General features: G+C 36.5%; 1 protein-coding gene across 1 annotated transcript in view; it reads left to right on the top strand.

Moving 5' to 3' along the window:
* The first annotated feature begins 1004 nt into the window (after nt 1–1004).
* The window catches only part of LOC112045523 (otoferlin), a 99199-nt gene continuing 74979 nt past the window's right edge, over nt 1005–25224 (top strand). The window contains exons 1-3 of the mRNA XM_052890549.1: nt 1005–2033; nt 11709–11767; nt 17429–17620. Coding sequence (XP_052746509.1) covers nt 17558–17620 — 63 coding nt within the window. The 5' untranslated portion in view covers nt 1005–2033; nt 11709–11767; nt 17429–17557. The remainder of the gene's footprint in view (nt 2034–11708; nt 11768–17428; nt 17621–25224) is intronic.

The following is a 25224-nucleotide window of genomic DNA, read 5'->3' as shown; positions in this document are numbered from 1 at the left end:
TCTTATTTGCCACTGATATTTACCATCACCGGGTTGTACACCGCTTCTTGTAGGACTTAATTTTATTTATTTATTTACTACTAGCGGACGCCCTCGACTTCGTCCGCGTGAAAGTAGACGTAAACTTTTATCTACCCCTACCCTACCCTTACCCTGCCCTACCCTATTCCTTCCCTACCCTACCCTACCCATTAAGGCTGCACACGCGACTTTATTATTTACGCGATTAAAAAATGGAGTAACTTCTCCCGTTTTCCCAACGTTTCCCTTCACTGCTCTGCTCCTATAGATTGTAGCGTGATAAAAAGTATACTATAACCTGCGCAGGAGTATGAAGAACGATTGTACTAAGTTTCGTTAAAATCCGTCGAGTAGTTTTTGTTTCAATAACAAACATACCACGCAGCAAAAGCTTAAAAAATTGAGTAACATCTCCCGTTTTCCCACATTTCCCTTCACTGCTCTGCTCCTATTGATCGGAGCGTGATGAAAAGTATACTATAACCTGCCCAGAAGTATGAAGAATAATTGTACCAAGTTTCGTTAAGATCCGTCGAGTAGTTTTTGTTTCTATAAAGAACATACAGACAGATAGACAGACAGACAGACAAAAATTTTACAGATTGCATTTTTGGTATCAGTATCGATCAATAATCACCCCCTGATAGTTATTTTGGAAATACATTTCATGTACAGAATTGACCTCTCTACAGATTTATTATAAGTATAGATTTGGACCACCTAGTTTAATTTTTTTTTTTTGATACTGTTTATATTTGTTATATAAACAATATCAAAAATAATTTAAACTAGAACATTGACACACACATAACTCTTTATAAAGGTAGCCACATCATGCTTACAAAATTAAAAAAGACATTTACATAAATAAACACTAATTAATAAGCAGAAAAAGAGAAAAAAGCAGCAATAAAAATAAAGAATAAATTTAAAAGGAAACTGTACATTTCACAACTCTAAGGTTATTATTTTTAGTAGGTAACTTACAGCTAAAAGTAATATAGCTAAACTTAAAACTAAAACTAAGAATTAGATGAAACACGGGTAACATCTCCCTGTGACACTACCGATGACAAAAACCAGATTTGATGGGCGAATTAGTAAACAGAACTCCCCTTACAAGTATTAATTATTTTTGATTTAAATTTATATATCACAAAAAATATCAATGGACTTATATTTGTAAGTCAGTTCCCTGTATAGTGTACCCAGCCTGGGTACCATGGAGTGATGACCGAGGTTTGTTCTATGAAATTTGGGTCTCAGGAGGTGAACCCGGTACCGTGGCGTTCGACGACGAATGTTAAAAGATATCTGGCCAACAACTCTGCATCTATAGTCCCAGTTACAAGCTTGTAAATTATATATGTGTGGAGGTATTATTCAAACGAAGAAAGACAATAGTCGAGGGACAAATGAGACGGTTTTCACAACAAATGCTCTGAGTCTCTCCTGTCTAGCTTCATCAGAGGTCATTGCTCTAAAGCTGAACTTCCCGCCGTTACATCGGGAGCAGTCGGGTCGCAGCCTGTAAGGTAGTTGTAACGACGAGTTGGGTTAAGGTGGGGAACGCTGCGCGGTCTCTCAGAGCTTCCAACCACCCCTCACTCCGGTGTTGCTGTTTCAGTGCGTGCCACGTTTCACTGCCCAAACTGCGGGAACTTGGGCGGACAAAACAAACGGTCTGTGCAAAAGTTGTGTGAGAAGTGACGATACGATCTTACTGCGGGACGTTAATAAAATGACATTAGACTCAGTGTTGACCGACGGAACGCTTGACCGATCCGCAGATCTGTAGAAAGAAGTTTGCGACGTTAAAGTGTAATGGTGAAACTCTACTAATCAATGTGTTTTTTTAATTTATCAATAGCTTTCATTCCTCTTTTTTTGTGCAAGAGCGACTGTAATAATAGTTTGGATGTTTTCATTTGCCATTTGTGCGTATTGGAGTGATTACTTGCATGTGCATTGTGCGTTGTGCGTCTGTCTGCATTGAATAACAATATAAAAGCGTAAGACTGAATTTATTTTCTTTTTTATTACTCTATCTTAAAAAATATTTCTAAAGTCTTCTTAAATCCACTTGAATTTGCGAATAATATTTTATACTATTATTGCTCAGCGAAATCTAGATAATAGTTGATAATATATATAGTCATTGGTAATCTGCAGTATTCAGTTGGCACTTTACAATATGTGTGACATTTTAAAAAAACAACTTATTAAATAAACAAAAACAGATAACATAATATGGAATTACACAAATACAACGTATTATTATTTTACGGGATTTTCAGTTTATTATACATATAATTATATATTTTTTTGGTTTGTACGTTTTCATTTTCTTTAAAAAAATTGTCTCTACTATCATATTTACCTACCTTCAGGAATATCTATGTAAGTAAATTTTTTTATTTATTTTATTTGTTTTTTGCGTGTTTTCGTTTCATAAATATATTTTTTCTGAGCTTATTCCTTAAAATACGATTTTCATATGAAGCAATGTATGTATGAAAATTATATGAGGAATAAAATTCGTTTAAACAAAGCAAATACTGGCTATATTGTATATATTATATGAACATACTATTGCGAGTATGTAAAATACGCATTATTTTAATTGTTAAAAATAAGTAAATAATGGAAGTATCTTTTTATCAATTATATGTATTTTTAATAATATACACTAACTAAAACAATAATATCTAACTAAATTAAATTAGTAAATAATAAATTCTATTATTTGCTATTACTAATTAAACCTACTATTATTTGCTCTCATTCATTTATTTGTATTTTTTTTTAATTTTTAATGAAATACAAAATTGTTATGCCCTAACTGTTTGTCAGGCATATACAATTTCACTCGAGAAGTTAACTCCAGCCGTTCGTCGGAACTTACACAGACACACTCTTTTTATTTCGCCTTTGTTATTTATTCTTGTTACGTATAATTTAGAATAAAAGCGGGGTATATTTGTAATTTGTAATAATTATAATTATAAAGTTATCCATTTTTCAGGTCCAGGTTCAGTAAATTTGAAAATAATTGAATTTGAACGTTGAATCGCAACCGTTTATTAAACTGTAATCGTATCTTATTATCACTTAGACCCCTGGCATTCGGTTGTTGTAAACATGCCCACTTGAGCTGTTGTGCATTCTACACTACTAAATAATTGTAATTTCGTTTATTTTCACTCGAAATGCACTATTGCATAGAAAAATGTAAAAAAAAAATATTTTGTGCGCTCTCAATTTTTTTTTACTATTATAATTACTAATTTTTTGAAGTTTGAAACAAATATAAATGAAGGAACCATTGATATTTGTTTCACCCGCGTTGTTATTCTTGGAATTACATTAAAATTAACGAGTAAACATTTTCCAAATGTATAATGGAACCATTTTTGAAATAAAAAATAAAATCAGACCACTCAAAAGTTATGCTTGGTTTTAAAATATAATTAATGGGAAATAAATCAATCACCCCTTGTTTCATGCCGATTTTGATAATTATTTTTTAATTGGAAGGAATTTAATTCGAAGATGATGTTTTACCTTGAATGAATACATTATTAACTTGGTAAGTACCGCCTTCAAACTGATCACAAGGTATAAGTAATACCGTGATATAAGTGTAAAAAAAAATATTCAACATTAACTATAAGTCCTTTGCTCCTATTTTCTTATGATTAGTACCTCAATACCATCAACCAAACCAATTTTAAAAATACTACTTACTTTAATCTTTACTCGCAAACATCATTCGCCCTTTAGGTACCCCTACGAAATATGTAACATTAAAAATCTTCTTTGTTTGTTTACCCGTCTAGATTTATAGTTCTTATCAATATAAATTAATGAAACCCAAACACAAGGTAGCCAGTGACTGTGAACCGTTGAGGAGTTCCCTTAACTGTCTTATGTCTCCATCATCAAATTGACACCAGACCTTCATTGAATTGTAGTGCTTTAAAACACTTAATGTAAACATTAACAAACATCCCATATCCCATCCTCATCACATAGTTATCCCTATAATATACGAAAGTTTCTCTCGATTTCTCCTGGACCCTATGATCAGATCCTATAATGATTAGGGACCAACTGGAAAGCATACCCTCTCAAAAGAAAATATAATTTTTTAAATCGGTGCAGGCGCCTTCGAGTAATCGGTGAACATAATAATAATAATAATAATAATAATAAAGCTTTATTGAATTCCATATAAATCTTAAAAACTAACACACAATCTTAAATAACATATCTAAAATAAATTTGATTTTTTTTTTTTTTGTTTATATTTACACGTTTTTTATTTATTTATTTTTATATGGACCCCTAAGGGTAAAAGCCTCCTCCAATGTTTTCCACCTTTCCCTATCTTTAGCGGTTTATTTCCCTATCGGTGAACATACTCGTACATAAAAAATGAATTGAGAACTTCCTCCTTTTTTGAAGTCGGTTAAAAAGTTAAGTTAACACAGTCTTTTACATGATTATTCTTACACCTACCCTCATAACACCCGACCCTGAAGCGGACTACCCCTGTAGCTACTGCCGCCTACTGCCGCCCACTGCCGCCCACTGCCGCCCTGGGACGCGCTAATGGCTGTCATGGTAATTGTACTTGTAAACCTTCAGAGGACAATAATTACCTTCGTGCCATTTGAAGCAAGCTTTACACATGCTTCCGTAAAACAATTAGTAACCTAAGTATACATTACTTAGGATACTAATTGTTTTACGGAAGCATGTCAACGTTAAGTAACGAGACAACGATAAGCAACAAACGGTCTCCCCGGAATATATATTGACTAAGGAGGGGTATGGGAGGGGTAGAGTAGTGATATGGAAGAAGTGCACAAAAGGCTCTTGGCTGGTGGGAGGCTTCGGCCGTGGCTAGTTACCACTCTACCAACAAAGACGTACCGCCAAGCGATTTAGCGTTCCGGTACGATGTCGTGTAGAAACTAAAAGGGTTGTGGATTTTCATCCTCCTCCTAACAAGTTAGCCCGCTTCCATCTTAGATTGCATCATCACTTGCCATCAGGTGAGATTGTAGTGAAGGTCTGTAAAAGAATAAAAAAAGGCAAAGCGAAGCTTGATTAGTATTATTAATTTTAATAAAACTAATTAAGTTTTTGAGTTATTAACTCCTTGCCATCCTCGATCGTGATGAATGACCTGTCGCTTTTATACATTGATTTATATGTATAAACTTTTTTAAAAAGAATATTTGCCATATCTTAAAAAATTTAAATATTTATTCCGATTACCCTCCAACTAGTCGGGAAAGACTGTGCTAGGAGTGGGTACGACAATAGACCAACGGGGCGGGGATCGAACCACCACCCCTCGGTGATGAGTCCGACCGCTCTTACCGTTGAGCTATTGAGGCTCTATATAATTAATTATTACTTTTTGTTTATTATTGAACAGTAAAATAAATAAATAAAAATTAAAGTATTTGTATATATTAGTAAAGACAATTTTAATAGAAGTAGCGAGCGCAATGTAACTACATATACTAGTAGAAAGTATAGTGGTTACAGCCATCAGCTCGTTACATTAAAAGCTTTATCAAAACATTCTTGTTACAATCTTCAAACGCGAACTATGCATTTAAGAAAGTAGTCATCGTCATCTGCTGGACATAGGCCTCTTTCATGGACCTCCAAACACAACGGTCTCGAGCCGCCAGCCAGCGGCTCCCTGCAATCCACTTGATGTCCTCGGTCCACCTAGTGGGGGGTCGACCAACACTGCGATTTCCGGTGCGGGGTTGCCATTCCAGCACCTTGGAGCCACTTTAAAAAAGGAGGATCAATGTGTCAATTGCGAGAACTATATTCGCTCAACGAGTCACACCATAATATATCGATACAAAAGTTTTCAACATTGTTGCTAGCTCCTGTAATCTTTGTCACAATAAAAAAACCGGCCAGTGCGTGTCCGGCCACGGGCAGTGTAGGGTTCCATAGATTAAATTAGCACTTTAAACCTTTATTTAATACACAACAAAACCGATAACGATACCCCACAACTTTGGGTTAGACATTATAAAATCATCCTCACTTTGCATGCATGGAAAGGGGGTTCCTTCCCTACGTGCTGGTTAATGAAAAGACAGCCAGACAAAAAAAAAAGAAACATAATGCCCTAATTTTAAAATTTTCTAAACGTCTTCAATTATATTACATTAAGTTACAATTTTATATTTTATGTATAGAGAAATAAGGCCTCACACGTGGCGACGCACTGCTCTGCTGTGTGGATGAGCCCTTACAGCCGAGTAGAGCCGAGAGTAGAGCAAATAAATCGTTAGGTACGTTTCGTTTCACAGCCTCGTTTGTATTTCATTATTCCCCTCGGCAAGCTTTTGCCGACTCCTATAATAAGAGTCATTTAAAACATATTACACGACTCATTGTCTACATGTACATAAGTTGAAATTCTAGAATAGTAAAAGAATAGTCGAAATTATTAAAATGTATACAGTACATTTTTGCAAATACAATCCATGGGTGAGTATGTACTAGGCTTAACGCTAATTAAATAATAAAGACATGTTCAATATTACTTTTCATTCTTCTATTTAATCTTAATTTTTGCGAATTTCATATTTTGAACAGTCAAGTCTATCTACAGAGATCGACTACCGCTTCCAAATACAGATTTGACTAAAAAGAGCCGCTAAGGTTTTTCGGTTAATCTCTCAAAAGTATGATTTTTCGCAGTTTACGTCGCATTCTTATTTCATTTGTATCTGAATTTAAATAGTTATTTGTTCAACAAGGAAGCAAAGCTCGTTCTCGCTGCGAGTGCTGAGTTTGAATCTTGAGCCTTGTGAGGGATTCAAAAGCGTAAAAAGCTAAATACTTTGCTCTCGTGTGACACATAGAATTTTTTACTATACTAGCGAAAAATACAAGATGTTAGAAAAATATATTTTTACTTTTATAAAAATAATAATCTTAGATCATAATAATCATCCACATATCTAAATAGTTTTAATTTACAGTTACAGTTACAAATTTAAATTTGTAGAATAAAAAAATTACTAAAAATTGAAACAAAATAACAGAAAACCAAACGTTATTTAAAAATTATTTATAAAATTAAACAATTATGGAATTCAATTAATGTTACTTGTTTTATTTGAAACTGTTAATTTATTGGTTAATGTTTGCGTCATACATTATTTCTTTGTATTTTTGCTGATCCTGGGAAAGGGCATCATCGCCTCTGGTTTTGGGAGCGGGTGATGTGGACGACGTTCGTGGAATAATATTATTACAATTAACATGCTTTTTAATAATAATAATATATAAAGATTGAATCGAATCTTAAAAGTTCTTGAATCAGATTATATTTCGTATTTCTTTATGATTTATGAACAAATTTACTACTAATACTGTAACTCTAAACATGAAGGACACAATGCAATTTCAACCCTTATTTCACCCCCTTCTAAATAATGTAAATATATAAAACAGAAAATAATATTTATTCTTCTATTTTTTTAAGTTTCTTTTTCTCTGTCATAGTGAAAAGACAAAAGTGTTACACCGTACATTCAAATAAAACTTTTTATTTTTAAGATCGGATTATTGCTACAACAGTATAATAAACAGTACAATAACAACAATTAACACAGCCTATGTGTTACTTAATCCGGAGTAAAATCTATTTCCATTCCAAATTTTAGCCAAATCGCTTCAGCAGCCGCAGCTTTGTCTGCGGAGGAGGAGCAATAGCAATAACACACACATACACACACACTTACACACACAGTGGTCATCTCCTGACGAGAGCGTCGTGGGTACGGACCTCGAGACTTGGCCTCCTTGCTCGAGTAAGACGCAGGGGAACTAGCTCCTCCAGTGATTTTTTCCAGCCCCTCTCGGGGCCGAGGCACTAGGGCCTATGACTCAAATTGCCCCTGCACGGACTGCGATTTCTCGTCATCGGGCACTGGAGTGGTGTCATATACGGTAGTTTGCCCCGTGCTGGTAGTGATGCGGTGGTCGCCCTGCGCTCGGTCGGTGGATTTTTGAGCTAGAGAGGTGAAAAACATATTATACTAGCGGACCCCGGTCAAGCTTCGCTGTGACTCATTCCCTACCCCTATCCTATTCTACTTCCACCCTACACCTACTCTACCCTACCCTACACCCAAGCTACCCCCACCCTACCACTAGCATACTCCAACCCAGCCCTACCCTAAGACCTTCCAAAATTATTCCCATATTTCGTATTGTACCAGCCAGCCAGCGACCTACTTACCTAACTCAGACCTCTCGTTTGTGGATCCGGCCCATAGCCCGACCGGCTCAGTGGCCCGAAGCTACGAGAGATGCTTAAAAATTTTATTGCTTTCATTTTGATATCAAAGACATAGGTACTTAATTTCCTACTTATATTTCTTGCTGCCTATCGCTTGGTATAATAATGATCAAAGTATACATATAAAATTTAATATCAGAAATATTGAATTTTATATAATGCTTTCTTTTTATTGGAAAATTATTTCTCCTTAAAAATACGAGCACTGGGAAGGGAAGCGTGGCCAATAAAGATGAAAAAGTTTCTTCAAAGAAAAGATCCGCTTTCCTTATTTTTTATATTAAAATAATCCTTCAATACATTCTAGAAAATTTATTGTAAAGCGCACTATTATTATGAACACTTAGATGGATTTATACTCCTTTCTTAGAAGCTCTTCTTGATATTCGTATTAATTTTATAAGATTTTTAAAGAATATAATTTTAAAGCTAATTTGAAAAAAATTATGTATAAAAGCTATAAACCGACGTATAAAGGGGTCTAAAAAGGACGTAACAAGGCAATATTTCTGAAAAAATAGAGAAATGCTTAGGTACACAAATGGCCAATGTAGAGCCGTGTCACACCCACTGTATCTACTTACCATGTGCCTGTGTTTCATGAAGGTATTCCTGACATAATACAGTAGGTAGTAGTTACACAGTAGAAGCGACCACTCTCTCACACAGCTCTGCCGGGGACATTTTTGAACCATGCATGCATTTATCTATTTCTATCTGAAATATTTTCTTGTTTCCTCAATATTTACTTTTTCGGGTTATAGTTTATATACTTTATTTTTAACCGACTTCAGAAAAGGAGGAGGTTCTCAATTGGCCAGAATCTTTTTTTTATGCATGTTCACCGATTACTCGAAGACGCCTGAACCGATTAAAAAAATTCTGTTTTCTTGTTGGTCCCATAGTAATCATGTCAGGATCTGACTGAATATGGGTCCTGGAGAAATCGAGGAGAATTTTTGAAACTAGTGGGTTTGTTAATGTTGTCATTAAGTATTTTAAAGCAATACAATTCAATGAAGGTCTGATGTCGATCTGATGATGGTGCCGCAGCACAGACGAGGGAACTCCTTATCGATTTACAACAGTTATCTTGAGTTTGGACTTAATTTGTTTCGATGAGGATTTTACGTCTACATAAGTTGTGACTGTCATTAGGGATTTGGTGATGGAGACAAGGAACAGCTAAGGGAACTCCTCAACGGTATACAGTAGCTACCTTGTGTTCGGGCTTGAATAAGTTCTGTTGATGAAAACTTTGGTTTGGTTGAAAAAAATCTTTTGAAAACTGGTGATAGAGACGAGGAACAGTTACGGTTACTCCTTAGCAGTGTACAGTAGCTGCCATGTGATGGGGCTTGATTTATTTATATTGATGATAAATTTTCACCTATATGGGGTGTGACTGTCAACACAAACAAAGAAGATTTAGAATTTTCATTGGTGTAAACGAGGCAAATGTATGTAATTAAAGTATTATTTTTAAAATTGGTTTGGTTGGTGGTACCGAGGTATTAATAAGAAGAAAATAACGTCGTGGTTTAAGGACTTTTAATCAAAATGTTTAAAAATTTTTTTAACTTATAACTTGGTATCACTAAAAATGGAATAATATTTTTTTTAATAAAAAATACAACTGGCTTCAAAATCATAATTTTTTTTTTACTAAAGGAAAATTTAATAAAAAAATACAATCGACTTCAAAATCATAAAAAAAATATTATTTATCAAAAAAGCGAAAAATAACATCGTATGTGCTACCTTCTGATCCGTTTGAAGGCGAAGCGAGGAAGTTAGTGATTTTCAAGCCGTTTAAATCATAAAGATTTAGTATTTTCTGACAGTTCCTTGAGAAACGGCTTTAATTAACACGGCGCTAATATGGAAGGTACAAACACATTCGATGTTATTTTTCGCTTTTTAGTTAAGTAATAAAAACATTTATATGATTTTGAAGTCGATTGTACTTTTTTTATTAAATTTTATGTTTTTAAATTTTATATTTTTTTTATTTTATTTTATTCCTTTTATTTCGTTTATAATTTTTCGTTTCCCAATTAGTGATACTAGCTGCACAATGATCATCGTCGCTTTCTTATAAAGGTGTACTGTACTTACTTACTTATTTTTATTTATTTATTCTTTACTAGTACTTTTTTATTTATTCTTTATAACTAGTTCTTTGCAACCTAAGATGGAAGCGGGCTAACTTGTTAGAAGTAGAATGAAAATCCACATGCCCTTTCGAATTCGACTACGATACTCGACATCGTACCGGAACTATAAATGGCTTGGCGGTACGACTTTGCCGGTAGGGTGTTAACTAGCTACGGTGGAAATCTCCCACCAGACCTGGATTAATTAAGAAAAACTTAATCGGCCTACCTGGGGATCGAACTCCGGACCTCCGTCGTGTAAGTCCACCACTCAATCGTACACTACAGCAATAGGTAAGTGACAGACTTCAGCCTAGTGCCTGTTCATCTTCTCCTTCATTTGGAACATCGTACCTTAAATCGAGTTAAAAAAAATGTGTTTCAGCTCCGATGCACGAATGGAGTTTACTCTTTTAGATCGACTGTCTAAATAGGTGTATGTTGCCCCGCAGCATGCACTATGTAAGTCTCAATACTTACGCCTGAGAAGTAAAAAGGTGCGCAACCGAGTAGCAGAAGACCGCGACATTTGCGCCCGTACGCATGTGCGTGCTGTTGGCGCCAGCGCAGGGTGAAAGGTGCTCAGAATAGGTTGCGCACAAAAAACGTAACGCTGGCGTTCGTTCTTCGAATTTCACTGCTCATATTTTTTTCATACCGGGGGCTATATATGAAAAATTGATTCTTAAGGAGTAAACTCCAAAAACTTTCGATTACAGTACAATTAAAAACTTGTCTAATATATAAAAGTTTGCAATTCAGTTGTTGATTGTCGGTCAATTTAATTTAAACAACAAGCTATAAGTCGTCGGGCACGATTTTCGCTATTGGTCTACCTTGTTCAGGTCTTTATGATGTTATCGAATCGTTGTGACGACCTCTGGCGTAGTCGGTAGTGCCGTGTCTCTCAACAACGAGGTCCTGGGTTCGACTCCCATTACTGCTTCCGTCCTATTACGGTGTTCAACTAAGATGCAGTTATCGTTTATTAAATGATACCTAGGTTTATTTATTTTACATCTTTCTTTTTTTTCTTATATTTTTTTCTAAACATAAAATTCCGTTTGTTAGAAAAGTATTTTATTATTCCTATCATCTAACCTACCAAATAAATAGAATAGGTCGCTTGAGTAACTGAGTATAATTTGGAACTAAGTATAATGTATTGTTCACAGGCTTGAGTGAATATTCAGCCCCGGAGCGTACAGACCTCGATATCGCCTATGTGAACGGAGTAAGTAACTAATTCTATGTAAACTATGTACATATTATATGCAAATGATTTCCTATTTTCCTTGCTTACGCCATTCTTCAGAAAGACATAACCGATTTCCTTCAATTTTATTTAATACTATGTAGAAAGTTTTAAAGCTATCCATAACATAACTAATATATTATATCCTTAACGACAGGACAATATTTGTTGAGACAGTTATAGAAATTAATGAATAGCTTAGTTTAATTCCATTTATAAGAAGCCAACATTAATACGTACATAACTATACACTAGGTATATTCGTTTACATGTAATAATATGTTTACATAAAGGGATTTACCGTCCTTAGAAGAAAAAATGACTCCTCAGATATTTTTAGTCTGTGTGTCGCTGCCACAGATAAGATAAGAAGAAGGTTGTCTATGTCGCAGCGAAATTGTTATTAACCATTATTCACTATTGTCGTAATGTTAGTTTTGAAATAAAATATTATTATTTATTATTATTTAAAAGTTTTGCTTGGTTTTATATTACAATGAATAGGAAAGCAATTAATCATCCTCTGTTTTCCCACCCTTAGGGTTGGAATTGGTTTTCGGAATTTATATGGGACCATTTTCGAAATATATTTATTTTTTTAATAAAAAAAATACCAAAATCGGATAACTCAATAAAATGTTAAGCATATTTATAAAATAAAAGTCTTAGAAACGCATGTTTTAAATGAAAATTAAAGTTCCTTTTTTTGTATATAAATTATTAATAAAAAGTTATTTAAACCGGGTCGGCCAATATTGTTTTTAACTTTTTTTATTAGAGGTTTTATACAGTCAACCACTTGGTATTCGGATTCATTGATTCGGATTCATTGGTCGCGGAGTCCGTGGTTTTACCAGTTATATGCCTATCGGGCTACGGCACTCCACTCATTCAAAATGTAAATGAGCCAATAAATACGTTTTTTTTTTTGTTATTTAAAGTAGTAATGTAATGGTTCGCTTAATATAAAATATCAAGGATATAGAGTGTATTTTTGCAATAAAAACATTTTTGTATTAATTTTGAAGAAACGAAACCCTGGCGTGCATGCTCGCGTGCATGCTCGCGTGCATGCTCGCGTGCATGCTCGCGTGCATGCTCGCGCGGGAAGCGATCAGGGGTCAACTTTATACGCACCTGACTATGACTAGGACAGCAAAATTTAAACAAATGACTAAAACGAATGTATCACATTTCCACTGCTGATTTTCTGAGAAATGTAATTAAAATATATTTGTTTGAATTTATTCGTTAAAATGTAACGTTGAAAAATTGAACGTTATATTTCCGTTAAGTTAAACATGTCCCAATTCTGTGTAACATCGTTTAATAAGTTTTTTATGAAAGTTCTGTGACTGGTGACGTGCGGGCTGTATGATAACGAAGCCCTCAAAGCTAATGAAGCTATTTTCGAGCGAGAGGCATAAACATATTCGCATGCGAGTACCACAAGTAGCTCGGTGCCGCATTCTATTATTTTGCGAATTAACATGCGAGTGTTGAGCCGAAATACAATTTGTCTATTAAATACATTTTATGCTCCGCGCTTGCAGTCCGATGCTAGCTCGTAACAATATTATTTTGTTCGTATATTATTTTTTATAAAATATAAATAAGTTTCGATGTACATTGTCTGTGTGTTATGTAAACACTGTCTCGTGTCTCCTATATCAACATATTAATGTTATGTATTGCCGCCATTTATCTGCCCAATTTCTAGTATTTTGCCTTGTTAATGAAAGGCAGAAAAACCTAATTTTACTCTCTAAGATTTACCGACTAATGGCGGTATAACCATTCGAAACAGGTTGGATTTTTATAAATGGCACAGGCTGGTGTCGGGCAGCAGCGACACCGGTGCGACAGAATCCAGCCCTGCGAATAGCCAACCTGCATGCCCAGCGTGGTTATATATTGGGCATTAAACCTTACATGGACACATCACACAGCCAAAAACAAACAGCCCCTAGTCCCCGGTGGCCCCACTATTCCCTGCTCTGGCAGCTCTTGTGGTAACGGCGAGGCAAGGGGTGTCAAGAATCTCCGGGGGAGATTCCACTGTCAACCCCGACAACTAGACCTGGCCACGTTTAACCCACGCACTTTGAGGAGGGGGAAGTATTGTATGAGGACATATCAAAAGCCATACATGCCTCGCACTCCTTCCACAATATTGTGATGGGGGATTTCAATGCAAAGCTCAGCGTGAGGAGTGGTTCAGAGTTGAGAGTGAGGTAATTTGGTTATGGGCAACGGAACCAAAGGGATCAAATGTTGGCTGACTTCATAGAGAGTCTCTTTATGATGAACTCCTTTTCCAGTTGCCACAGAGGAAATGGACCTGGATGAGCCCTGATGGTTCCGCGAAAAACTAGATGGATTTCATCTTTTCTACGAGACGGCATATATTCAACGACGTTTCTGTGATCAACATTGTCAAAACCGGTAGTGATCACCGAATGGTAAGAGGCACGTTGAATATTAACCTACAGCTGGAACGGCACAAACTGGTAAAATCTACGCTCCAACCTACTCGTGCCCAAATTCAAAACCCCGATAGCTGTCAACTGGAATTACAATTGCCTAGCGTATTGCGTTGATGTCGACGGTCTAAACAACAGGCTTGTGGAAACTTTCCATACGGTTTTGTCTAAGTTTTTCAAAATCCACCGTACAAATAGAACCAATAAGTTCTCGGACAATACACTCAAACTCATGGAGGAGAAACAAGAAATGAGATTACAGTCTTCAACAGACGCATTAAAATACCGTCAGATTAATAGACAAATCTCTAAATCGAAGACCTGCGACTTGATACAAACGAGAAAACTCGAGGCTTGAATGTGTTCGCGAGAGATCTGTCTATTGGACGAAGACAGTTGACGCGTTTGAAGACCGATCAGGACAATATCATTTCTTCGAAGCCCGAGATCTTGGTCACCCAAGATTCGATCGAGAAGTTCTACGAACGGTTATACACCTCTACTCTACAGTTATACACTACTACTGTTGACAATTTGGCCAAAGATCCTAGAGCCAAATTGACCCGACACTGTACCGAAGATATCCTGGACGTCAGCTTATACGAGATTAGTATGGCTCTCAAACAAGAACAACAAGGCACCAGGTGATGATGGAATCACAGCAGAACTTCTGAAAGCGGGTGGAAAACCTATACTTAAGGTCGTTCAGCGATTGTTCAATTCCGTCATTCAAGAGGTCAGCACACCCAAGGCATGGCACAGGAGCGTAGTGGTTCTGTTCTTCCAAAAAGGTGACAATACCTTGCTGAAGAACTGCAGACCCATCTCAGAGACTGTTGAGTCATGTCTACAAGTTGTTCTAGAGTGTCATCACGTATCGTCTCGTTCGTAGATTTGACGACTTCCAGCCGCCCGAACAAGCCGGTTTCCGAGCGGGCTTTAGTACCATAGACCATATCCATACGCTGCGGCAGTTTAAACAGAAGACCGAGGAGTATAACAAGCCACTTTGTTTAGCTTCTGTGGACCATGAGAAAGCCTTCGATTCAGTGGAAACTTGGGCTGTGCTGAGGTCTTTGCAGAGATGCCGGATCAACTACATGTACACCAAAATGTTGAAGTGTTTGTATGAAAGCGCCACTGTGTCAGTCCGTACATAAAGGATCATACTACGAGGCCAATCAAATTGCAGTGAGGATTGAGGCAGGGAGATGTAATCTCCCCGAAGCTATATACCGCCGCATTGGAGGACGTCTTTAATGACTTATGATAATGTTTCTAGACTGGAACGGATTCGGCATCAACATGGCAGAGATTCTGAATGACCTTAGCAGATGACCTTATCATGCTTAACGACCTCAGAAGAGTTTCTCAATGTGTGGGCCTTAAAATGAAAATGAGTAAGACGAAGATCATGTCTAATGCTTATGTACCGCTCCACCCAGTTTTTGTTGAGAACTCTGCGGTCAAAATTGTAGACGAATGTATATACCTAGGACACACAGTCCAGTTAGGTAGGTCCAATTTCCAGAAAAAGGTGAATCGCCGAATCCAGCTCGGCTTGGCAGCGTTCGGAAAACTCCGCGACATATTTTAGCCCGAAATTCCTCAGTGCTTGAAGACGAAGGTCTTCGAACAGTGCATGTTGCCAGTGATGACATACGGATCCGAGACTTGGTCGCTACCAATGGGCCTTATTAGCCGAACTAAAGTCACTCAGCTCAGAGAGTCGCGGAGCTGAACACCCACAAGTGGGCCGAGAATATCAAGCGGGTTGCCGAGAGCCGCTGGATGCTGGCGGCTCGAGACCGATGTGCTTGGAAGTCCATGAAAGAGGCCTATGTCCAGAAGTGGACGTCCATCGGCTGATAGTGATGAAGATTTACAGCTAAGTGTGACGATAGGAGAAATATTGAGCCGAAGCAAATTAAAAGAAAAAGAAAACGCTGAGATTACCTGCGCGAGGGTCAATGATCCATAGACCATAGACAAAAGTTAGCCAGCTTGGTTCAGAAACCATAGTTGTCTACCTAGCTTCTAGCTCTAGCACTGAATTCGTGTAATCTATACTAATATTTTAAAGCTGAAGAGTTTGTTTGTTTGTTTATTTAATTGATTGAACACGCTAATCTCAGGAACTAGTGGTTCGATTTGTAAAATACTTTCAAAGATTTAAGATATTATAGAGATAAGCTTTGCCTTTTACAGTATGTCAATTAGTCATATTGTTTCGGAGATAATACAAAATTTGTAAAAGACGCAAAAATGCCGCTAACAGACGCCCCGCGATTTCACCCACATAGTTCCTGTTCCCGAAAGAACACGAAGTACAAACATTTTAGTAATCGGTTCTGTAGATCCATAGATTACCCCCTACAACAACATAAACTTTACCTCTTGCAATCCTACTAATATTATAAACGCGAAAGTTTGTATGGATGTTTGGATGTTTGTTACTTTATAACGCCGCTACTACTGAAGCGATTTGGCTGAAATTTGAAATGGAAATAGATTTTACTCTGGATTAACACATAGGGTACTTTTATCCCAAAAAATGATGAAAAAAAAACGGATGAAGTCGCGGGCGGCCGCTAGTATTACTATTAAACAAAAACCCGACTGCTTATGCGTAATAAACTGAAAAAAGAAAACCAAGTATCACAATATGTATTTAAGGATCTGATTAAATTCTTTGTGGTGCTGCAGGCGGGGACTAATAATACTTTCTTACTGGCAAAGAATGAAATACCAATGTTTGTCACCGCATGCGGCAACATAAAGAATTTGGTCAGAACTTTATATAGATATTGCGATACTTTATACTGTATACTAAAAAGTTTACCCATAAAAATAACTGCTGATGATATATTTTTTAGAGGAAACTTTTATAAAAATAATGCAAGTTTAAGTCTCATAAATACATGGGGAGTGTCATAAGAAATGAAAAATTAAAAACGTGTACAAAGTCATAAAATAAATATTTTATGACTTTGTACACGTTTTTAATGTTCATACTCAAGCTAAAATACTGCTTTCCAGTAGTAATAGTCACTGCGATAAATCGCGGACGGACGGACAGACAGATGGACATGGCCAAATACCTTGTGGACTACGGAACTAACTACTATTTACTTTCTAATTTGGGTTAATTTTGCAGGTATTGGAGTTTCCACTGAGACTCCCGTTCACGCCCGTGGAATCCATAGTAGTACGAATATGGCTGCAACGAAATGCTTCGTGGGAACTCTTCTGCGCCGGGAAATACGTCGTGAATCTTGGCGCCCTTATGTACTCTCGGATAATTACTGTCAGTGACTACAGCGAACACCAAATTTATCCAACATTGAAGGTAAGTGCAACTATTGTTGGCTACCCATTGAAGACAAGTTTATTCAAATCAGAAACTGTACCACCTCCCAAGTGCGACCTCCCAAGAAGTCTCGATTTTAAATTGTAGTGTTGATGCAATAAGCAGATAGCACTAAGTATGTAATACGTCTACAGTGCGCCACGGCCACGCCAACAATGACAGCACTCGGTCAGGATTCGTTCCTTGGCCGGCTGCCCAGATGACCGGCATCTCTGTGGCGGCAGTAGCTTGCATGAGCAAAGCCACGTGTACTATGTATAACATCATATCATCAGTCTGACTTTAACTTGACTGTAGCTAGGCAGACCAGCAGTGCTGGCTAATTCACTAATGTGGTCTTTATTATAAAAAAAAATTTAACTGACTTCAAAAATATAAAACGTACCGACCAAACTAAAAAGCGAAAATTAACATCGTATTATGTTCTACCTATTGATCAGTTTGAAGGCGGTGCTAAGCCGGTGTATTAATTCAAGCCATGACAGAATATCATAAAGATAAAGGTTTTTCAGATTGTGTTCTTTCATGTATCTCTTGAAACGGCTTAATTATGAGTATCAAAAATTAAATTCATATGCTCCCCCTATGAAAGTCGAAATTTTCGCTAATGCTTTCTCATTGCTAATACGCTACTCAGCAATCTGCATTAGACTCTGTGAATCGACACTTCTATAAACACTAATATTACAGGTAAAGTTTGTGGTGTTGTACAGGGTAATCTACTGAACCAAGTTTAAAAATATTAGAACTAGAAAGCCCCGTTATTTGTAAGTGGCTATATTTCACCCTTGTATTCTCACGGAAACTGAAACTACGGGGATGAAACTGTAAGGTGTCGGCTAATGACGAATATATCACTCCTATTTCCCCACCCTTAGGGTAGATTTTTTTTTCAAACTAATATGGGACTAACTTTTAAGTCCTATCTAATAAAAAAGAATTATCAAAATCGGACTAAATAGTGTAGTGATTGTATACCCATTAATTGTAAAGTAAAACGCGTGGTTTTACTTTACAATTATGAGTATACAATCAATCCTCTTCTATTTTCCTTCAATTATTTCTAATTAAAATAAGTATCGAAATCGGATCACTCAGTAAGAAGTTCCACGTGTTTTGTTGACCTTCTCCACGTTGTTCGTCGGTCGATAACGAAACCTGTTTTATGAATCGAGTATTTCACATTTTGTCTCAATATTATCAACATTAGTTTTCGCCTCTATTCAATCGTAATACAGATCGCCTCCGGTGTGCTATACATTTGCCGGCATTGCTTGAAATACCAGATTATACAGATTACCGCTGACTTGCACAACTTGGACAAGGTCCCCTTAATTTACTTTGACATGCTTTTCTTTGATCGCGTTCACTTAAAAGCTCCCAAAAAAAATATTTGATATTTTGTTTAAAAACAATAAAAATTTTAATAAAAAAAATTCAACCGACTTCCAACTTAAAAAATAACTTTAACTAAAAAGCAAAAAATAACATCCTACCTATGTGCTACCTTCTGATCAGTTTGAAGGCGGTGCCAAGCCAGTGATGTTTTAATTAAATACGTTTAAACTACAAAAATTCTGTGGTTATTCCAGAAACAGCTTTAATTAAAACACGACACTGGCTTGGCACCGCCTTCAAACTGATCAGAAGGTAGCACATAGGTAGGATGTTATTTTTTGCTTTTTAGTTAAAGTTATTTTTTAAGTTGGAAGTCGGTTGAATTTTTTTTATTAAAATTTTTATTTTTTTATTTTTAGTATTAGCATACCCACTGCGTGTGTACAGTCACAATCTATCTAAGTGGAAAGTTCTTATCAATACAAAATTATCAAGTCCAAACACAAGGTAGCTACTGTGAGCCGTCGAGGAGTTCTCTTCACTGTGCTTCGTCTTCATCACCAGACCCTTAATACAGTCGCAATCCATCTAGGTGGAAAGTTCTCATCAATACAAATTTATCAAGTCCAAACACAAGGTAGCTACTGTGAACCGTCGAGGAGTTCTCTTCACTGTCCCTCGTCTTCATCATCAGACCCTTAATACAGTCACAATCCATCTAGGTGGTAAGTTCTCATCAATACAAATTTATCAAGTCCAAACACAAGGTAGCTACTGTGAACCGTCGAGGAGTTCTCTTCACTGTCCCTCGTCTTCATCACCAGACCCTTAATACAGTCACAACCTATATAGGTGGAAAGTACTCATCAATACAAATTAATTAAGCCCAAACAAAAGGTGACTGCTGTAAATCCTTGATTCCATCGTCTGTGTTTCGGCTCCATCATCAGACCAACTCCAAACCTTCATAAAGTTGTAGTGGTTTAAAATACCTTATGGAAACACTAACAAACGTACTAGCCGTCTCTACAACTTTCGAAAGTTCCCCTCAATTTCTCCAGGATGCCATCATCAGATCCTGACATGAAAAAAAAGGGACTACCCTGGAAGTAAACCCTACAAAACAAAAAAAGAATTTTCAAAATCGGTAAATAATTGACGGAATTATCGTTGGACATACATAAAAAAAAAACATACATACAGCCGAATGTAGAACCTCCTCCTTTTTGGAAGTCGGTTAAAAAAAAACTTTTGTGGCCTGTAGGTTTGATTCATATTCATATTTTTCCAATTGTTTAAACGAAGCTACCTAATAAGCAAGTAAACGAGTAGGCGTACCTAGGATTTAATTTAATCTTGTTGGGAGACGTGATTTCCGTTTATTATGAACAACATTACGTTTAATGGTATAATATCATATTGTCAGATGCGGTTTGCGAGCTAAGCGTATCGTGTTTGATGCTGGATATGGTTTGATTGATAACTACAGTAGATGTCACGCTCAAACGACTGACCGCAGTATACCACATACATACGCACTGTACGAGTATATTTGTCACCAATGCTCATGATTGGTGTTAACTTGTAATTAACACAATTAGCCATGTGCAAAAACCTGTGTGAACGTGACCTTCCAAAAATTAACCAACAATTTATTTGTATCATTCAAAATTTCACTACAAAATACACACCAATCAGTTATCGGCGATTTTGAGAATTATTTACCGAATTTTTGTTTTCATTCGTCATTTGTGTGAAGTGCATGTTGTCAGCGTATATTAAAGCCTCAATTGATAGGACAGACAGAGGGGACATAGAGCTCGAACCCATTAGTGAAGTGGTCGCCGGGTTAGAGTGATATTGTAATTATCAACATATTATGTTAATGACAAACCGGGCAGCGGACTGCGGGATCTCTCTTTCATTTGATGTGTCACAACATGCAGTTTGAATTTATATTCAAAAATTTCAGAATTTTCAAGTTTTCCGGAAATTTTCAAGTAGAAAGCTAATTATTCGTATTTTTTTCATAATTTATGTAGTAGTTGCGGAGAAAAAAGGGGATGGTCAATTTTCGTCTATTTGTGTAAATAACTTGAAAGTTATTTATATTAAAATTCCAACAAATAATTAAAATTTCTCTTATCACGTTCTTTTATTTTGATGTCTCACACGATGAAGTTTGCAAAAGGTTTTTCTTCAACTTTTCATCTTACCCCTCATATTCCAACACCTGTTCAAGGTACATCACTGCCTTTGGGTCACAAGAATTGATATGTGTACTACTGTCAACTGAATCGGTGACAGTAAGTACATTCGGAGAAAACAGACAACATTAAAATGTGCGCGAGTGATATTAAAAGGGTTCCGTTTTTGTACTACGTACGTTGGGATCCAAAAAATTACGAATGTAAGTTCAAAAATATAATAGCAGACGCCCGCGACTTCGTCCGCGTGAAAATCGATGTAAACTTTCAACCTCTATTTCAGAGCATTTTAAAGAAGTTAAAGTATAATAAATAGTCCATTTTACATTTACAAATGCACTTAAAAACTGAAGAAAAGCGAAATAGGTCTGTCCTCGAGATTTGCGCTTATCAACACATTCAGTGATTTATTTATGTAGACTATTGTAAGAGGTAAAGTTAGTGTGGTTGTAGGGTAATCTCTGGATCTACTATTTTTTGTTCCGTGTTCTTTCGGGAACAGGAACTATGTGGATGAAACCGCGGGGCGTCTTTTAGTGGCATTTTTGCGTCTTTTACAAATTTTGTATTATTTCCGAAACTATATGACTAATTAACATACTGTAAAAGACAAATCTTACCTCTTTAATATTATTAACTAATTCATTTTGATTCCTTCAAGGATTTAAGTTTAGTTGTGTAAATATTGACGTAAACCTTAGTATATGACTTAAATAATTTATTAAAGTGCAAAAGGTACTATATCTGCCAAAATATATATAGAAGATGGATATATGCGATCGCGACACTTTTTGTATAAAAAGATGTGTTCTGCAAAGATGTAGTATATTGTTTTATTCTAACATCAATAGTTTTTGTAGCGCACGTCATGTAAACAAAACTTTTGTACACTTTGGGTTACATTTGCATTTATTTAGGTTATGGTCTATAGCCTTCCTCGATAAATGGGCTATCTATCACTGAAAGTATTTGTCAAATCAGACCAGTAGTTCCTGAGATTAACGCGTTCAATAAAACAAACAAACTCTTTAGCTTTATAATATTAGTATAGATAACTAAATACACAATGCTTAAGGATAATAAAATCACGCCATACAAGCCTGAGAAAAGCCTCTATTAAATGCTGGAACTATGACTACAAATCTGCTTCTGTAAGTTATTAAATAAATCACAGACAGACGCTTCAATTTTATTTATATGTATTGATTACTTCGGAAGGAGAACAAAAAACTTATCGGAGCATCGACTATATTCCACTTCTGATATCGGCGGAGTTGTAGTCTAAGAGCAGGTTCTAAGCTTTAAGTGTCAAGGATGGCAGATACACAAAGTAACACTATCAATCATCACCGAATCGATCATTTAACTTACAACTACAGGTCTACCCTCTAATTACACCCGATCAAGTATAGCGCTGATACTATCAGATGTAAACCAGGATTAAACTAGCGTACGGCAGTAAGGCAGCCAAGAGTGAAATCGCGGGCTGGTAACCGCTAGTAGCAAGGTTTAAGTATACTAATACTCCCTTTCTCCACTCGTGTTGCCCTCCAGCTAAGTAACTAACAATGCAATGGTCTTACTTCTATTAACTCACCCACTGAAGTTCCGAAACACTATCACTATTTTAACACTGCACCATTACTATTTAACAAATGGAAGACGAGTATCCATTCCGAGATCGCGATTACAACTGAGTTACTCAACTAGCAGGCTATAGTGGAGGAGGGTGCCCCACTCTTAAGCGTACCGGTCACCCGCCATATTGGACGCAATGCTATTGGACAAGAGTGACGTGATCATTTCCTATTGGTCGAACACCGCACGTCCGGCATAGTGGATACCTTTTACAGTCTTATTTATTTAAACAGTAAATAATTAAAACCCAATTACACGAAAACCTGATTCGAATATTATCACAATGATTAACGTAGATTTTGCTAACCGATCAAATAACTCATTCGCCGGCAAACTGGTTAAGGATGCCGTTTAGTACCAGTGGCACTGCCACGGCAAAAATAAAATCTATTCATTTTTCAAAACTCCCGGAAAACAATCCAGGTAACCTCTATTTATGATCCCAAGTGACTGTAAAGTGTAAGGGGCAGATTATATAAAAAATCAAAGGAAGTTCAAATTGCTGGGCAATTTGTTCTAAAAAGACTGCAACAATCTCGTCTTCGTAGTAAAGAAAAACACAAACGCAGGTAGTTCAAGGCAAGATCGCCCCGGTATGACGGGCAATTTGCTCGCTCGAGTAACAAAGGGTTTTCCTATTATATTATTTCCTCGTAAGCTTCTTAACTTTACGTTATTCTATTGCTAAGGTTAGTTTGTTCGCACATGCAACAGGATTGTGAACTAATAGGTACTTAGGTATGATTTTGTCATCATCATTAACAACCCATATAGATATTTGATTGATTGGTAAGATCCTTTTAGAGCAGCTTTGGATACCTGTTCTAATATAGAACTTGCTGCACTTCTAGAGAGACTTCTTAAAAAAAAAGAGAGATCTTTAAACAAATTAATTGATTATGAAACACGGCTAAAACTCACGTGATATTACGTCGGAGTATGCCCGACTAGTTTCGAACCCATACGGAGCCCTTAGTCATGAGCTGGTTCTTGCATCGCGGCACGATTCAAACGATAAAAAAAATCTTTAAACAAGTTATAGAGAGAGAAATTTTGCTGGCAATCCTCTCGCACCTACTTCTATGGCGTACAGACTAACTACATAGCCATTTTTAGTTAGTTCATTTGTTAGGTTATAATATTTATTCACTTTTATAATGTGGTCCTTTGGAATGTTAGTCTCCCACAGCACAGTAAGCTCAACAAGTACTTCGCTTAGTTTGTTTGAAAAAATGGAAAATGTCTGGTCTAGATCTTGACATAGCGACATCCTCTGGGATTTTATAATGTTTTTCATACGAATCCATTAGCAAAGTCTAATCAGGTGCAGAACCTAGGATTGAATAGGGGTTACTAGAGTTGACGAAGTTAATTTGTCTTTTTGTTGTAGTCAATCCTTTTTGAGCTCTAGCTAATGAGAGGCTTATAGCTTCACGTATAATTTGAAGTACTCTATCATGACGACGTGAGTAAAGACCCCTATCCAGGATCACCTTGCATCCAACCAACAAGTGCCTTGCTGTTCCTATTGCCACAAGTATAGCAAGATTTTTCAGTGGCTTTCCCCCATCGTACAAAGTTGCTCTGATCTGGGAGAGTCATTTGAAAGGCATTATGGTAGAATTTTAATAAGGCAGGAGACCAGTCATAAAGCAAGGAGCGCCACCTTCGTGCTACAGGGATACAGAACTCACCTAAATTCATTGCATGCACTTTGTAGCTGTCCTTTTCATCTTGTTGTAAAAAGGATTTTAATATGTCTCGCTCTCCCTTATTCTTACTTGCACCCAGCAATTAAAAATAAGGGAGAGCGAGACATAGTAAACCCAGCTCTATCAGTCTGTGCGCCTGCCATAAATTGTTTATGGAATTGAAGCCTTGAATTCAATTCACTGGTACACTCATCTTTTGGGAGTGACGCTACTAAGTCTGAGACTTTGCCAGGACATGCGTTTTGGTAACTCTAAGGTGTTTGTAGAGTTCCGATGGCTTCTTCATTTCAACCCAAAACTGTTGTGAGCCCTGAATAAGTTGAGGGGTCGGCCGGGTGTGCCAGTCCAAACCAAAACATCAATGTCTTTATGACGTTTGCATCCAATTTAGCTGGAAGGGTTTTATTAATATCATACACAAGGAATGGCCAAGTCAGACGTGAAGTAAGATTGTTATCGTAAATGAACCTACGAACCGCCGCAAACCCTACTTCCCGCATTTAAGTCTGTAATATCTTTGAAAACATTCATTTATATCAGATGCTGTAAATTGCCATGTAGATCTATATTAAAACAAAAATATTATTATTTTGGACATCACAATAGAAACAGTAATCAAAAATAAGAGTATTTCTCCACTATTTAATGGATGTTAACATACCTCTAGAATCACTCTATCTATTAAAAA

This window comes from Bicyclus anynana, chromosome Z (assembly GCF_947172395.1).
Source record: "Bicyclus anynana chromosome Z, ilBicAnyn1.1, whole genome shotgun sequence".
Taxonomy (NCBI): Eukaryota; Metazoa; Arthropoda; class Insecta; order Lepidoptera; family Nymphalidae; genus Bicyclus; species Bicyclus anynana.
This window is presented reverse-complemented; position numbering and strand designations above follow the sequence as displayed.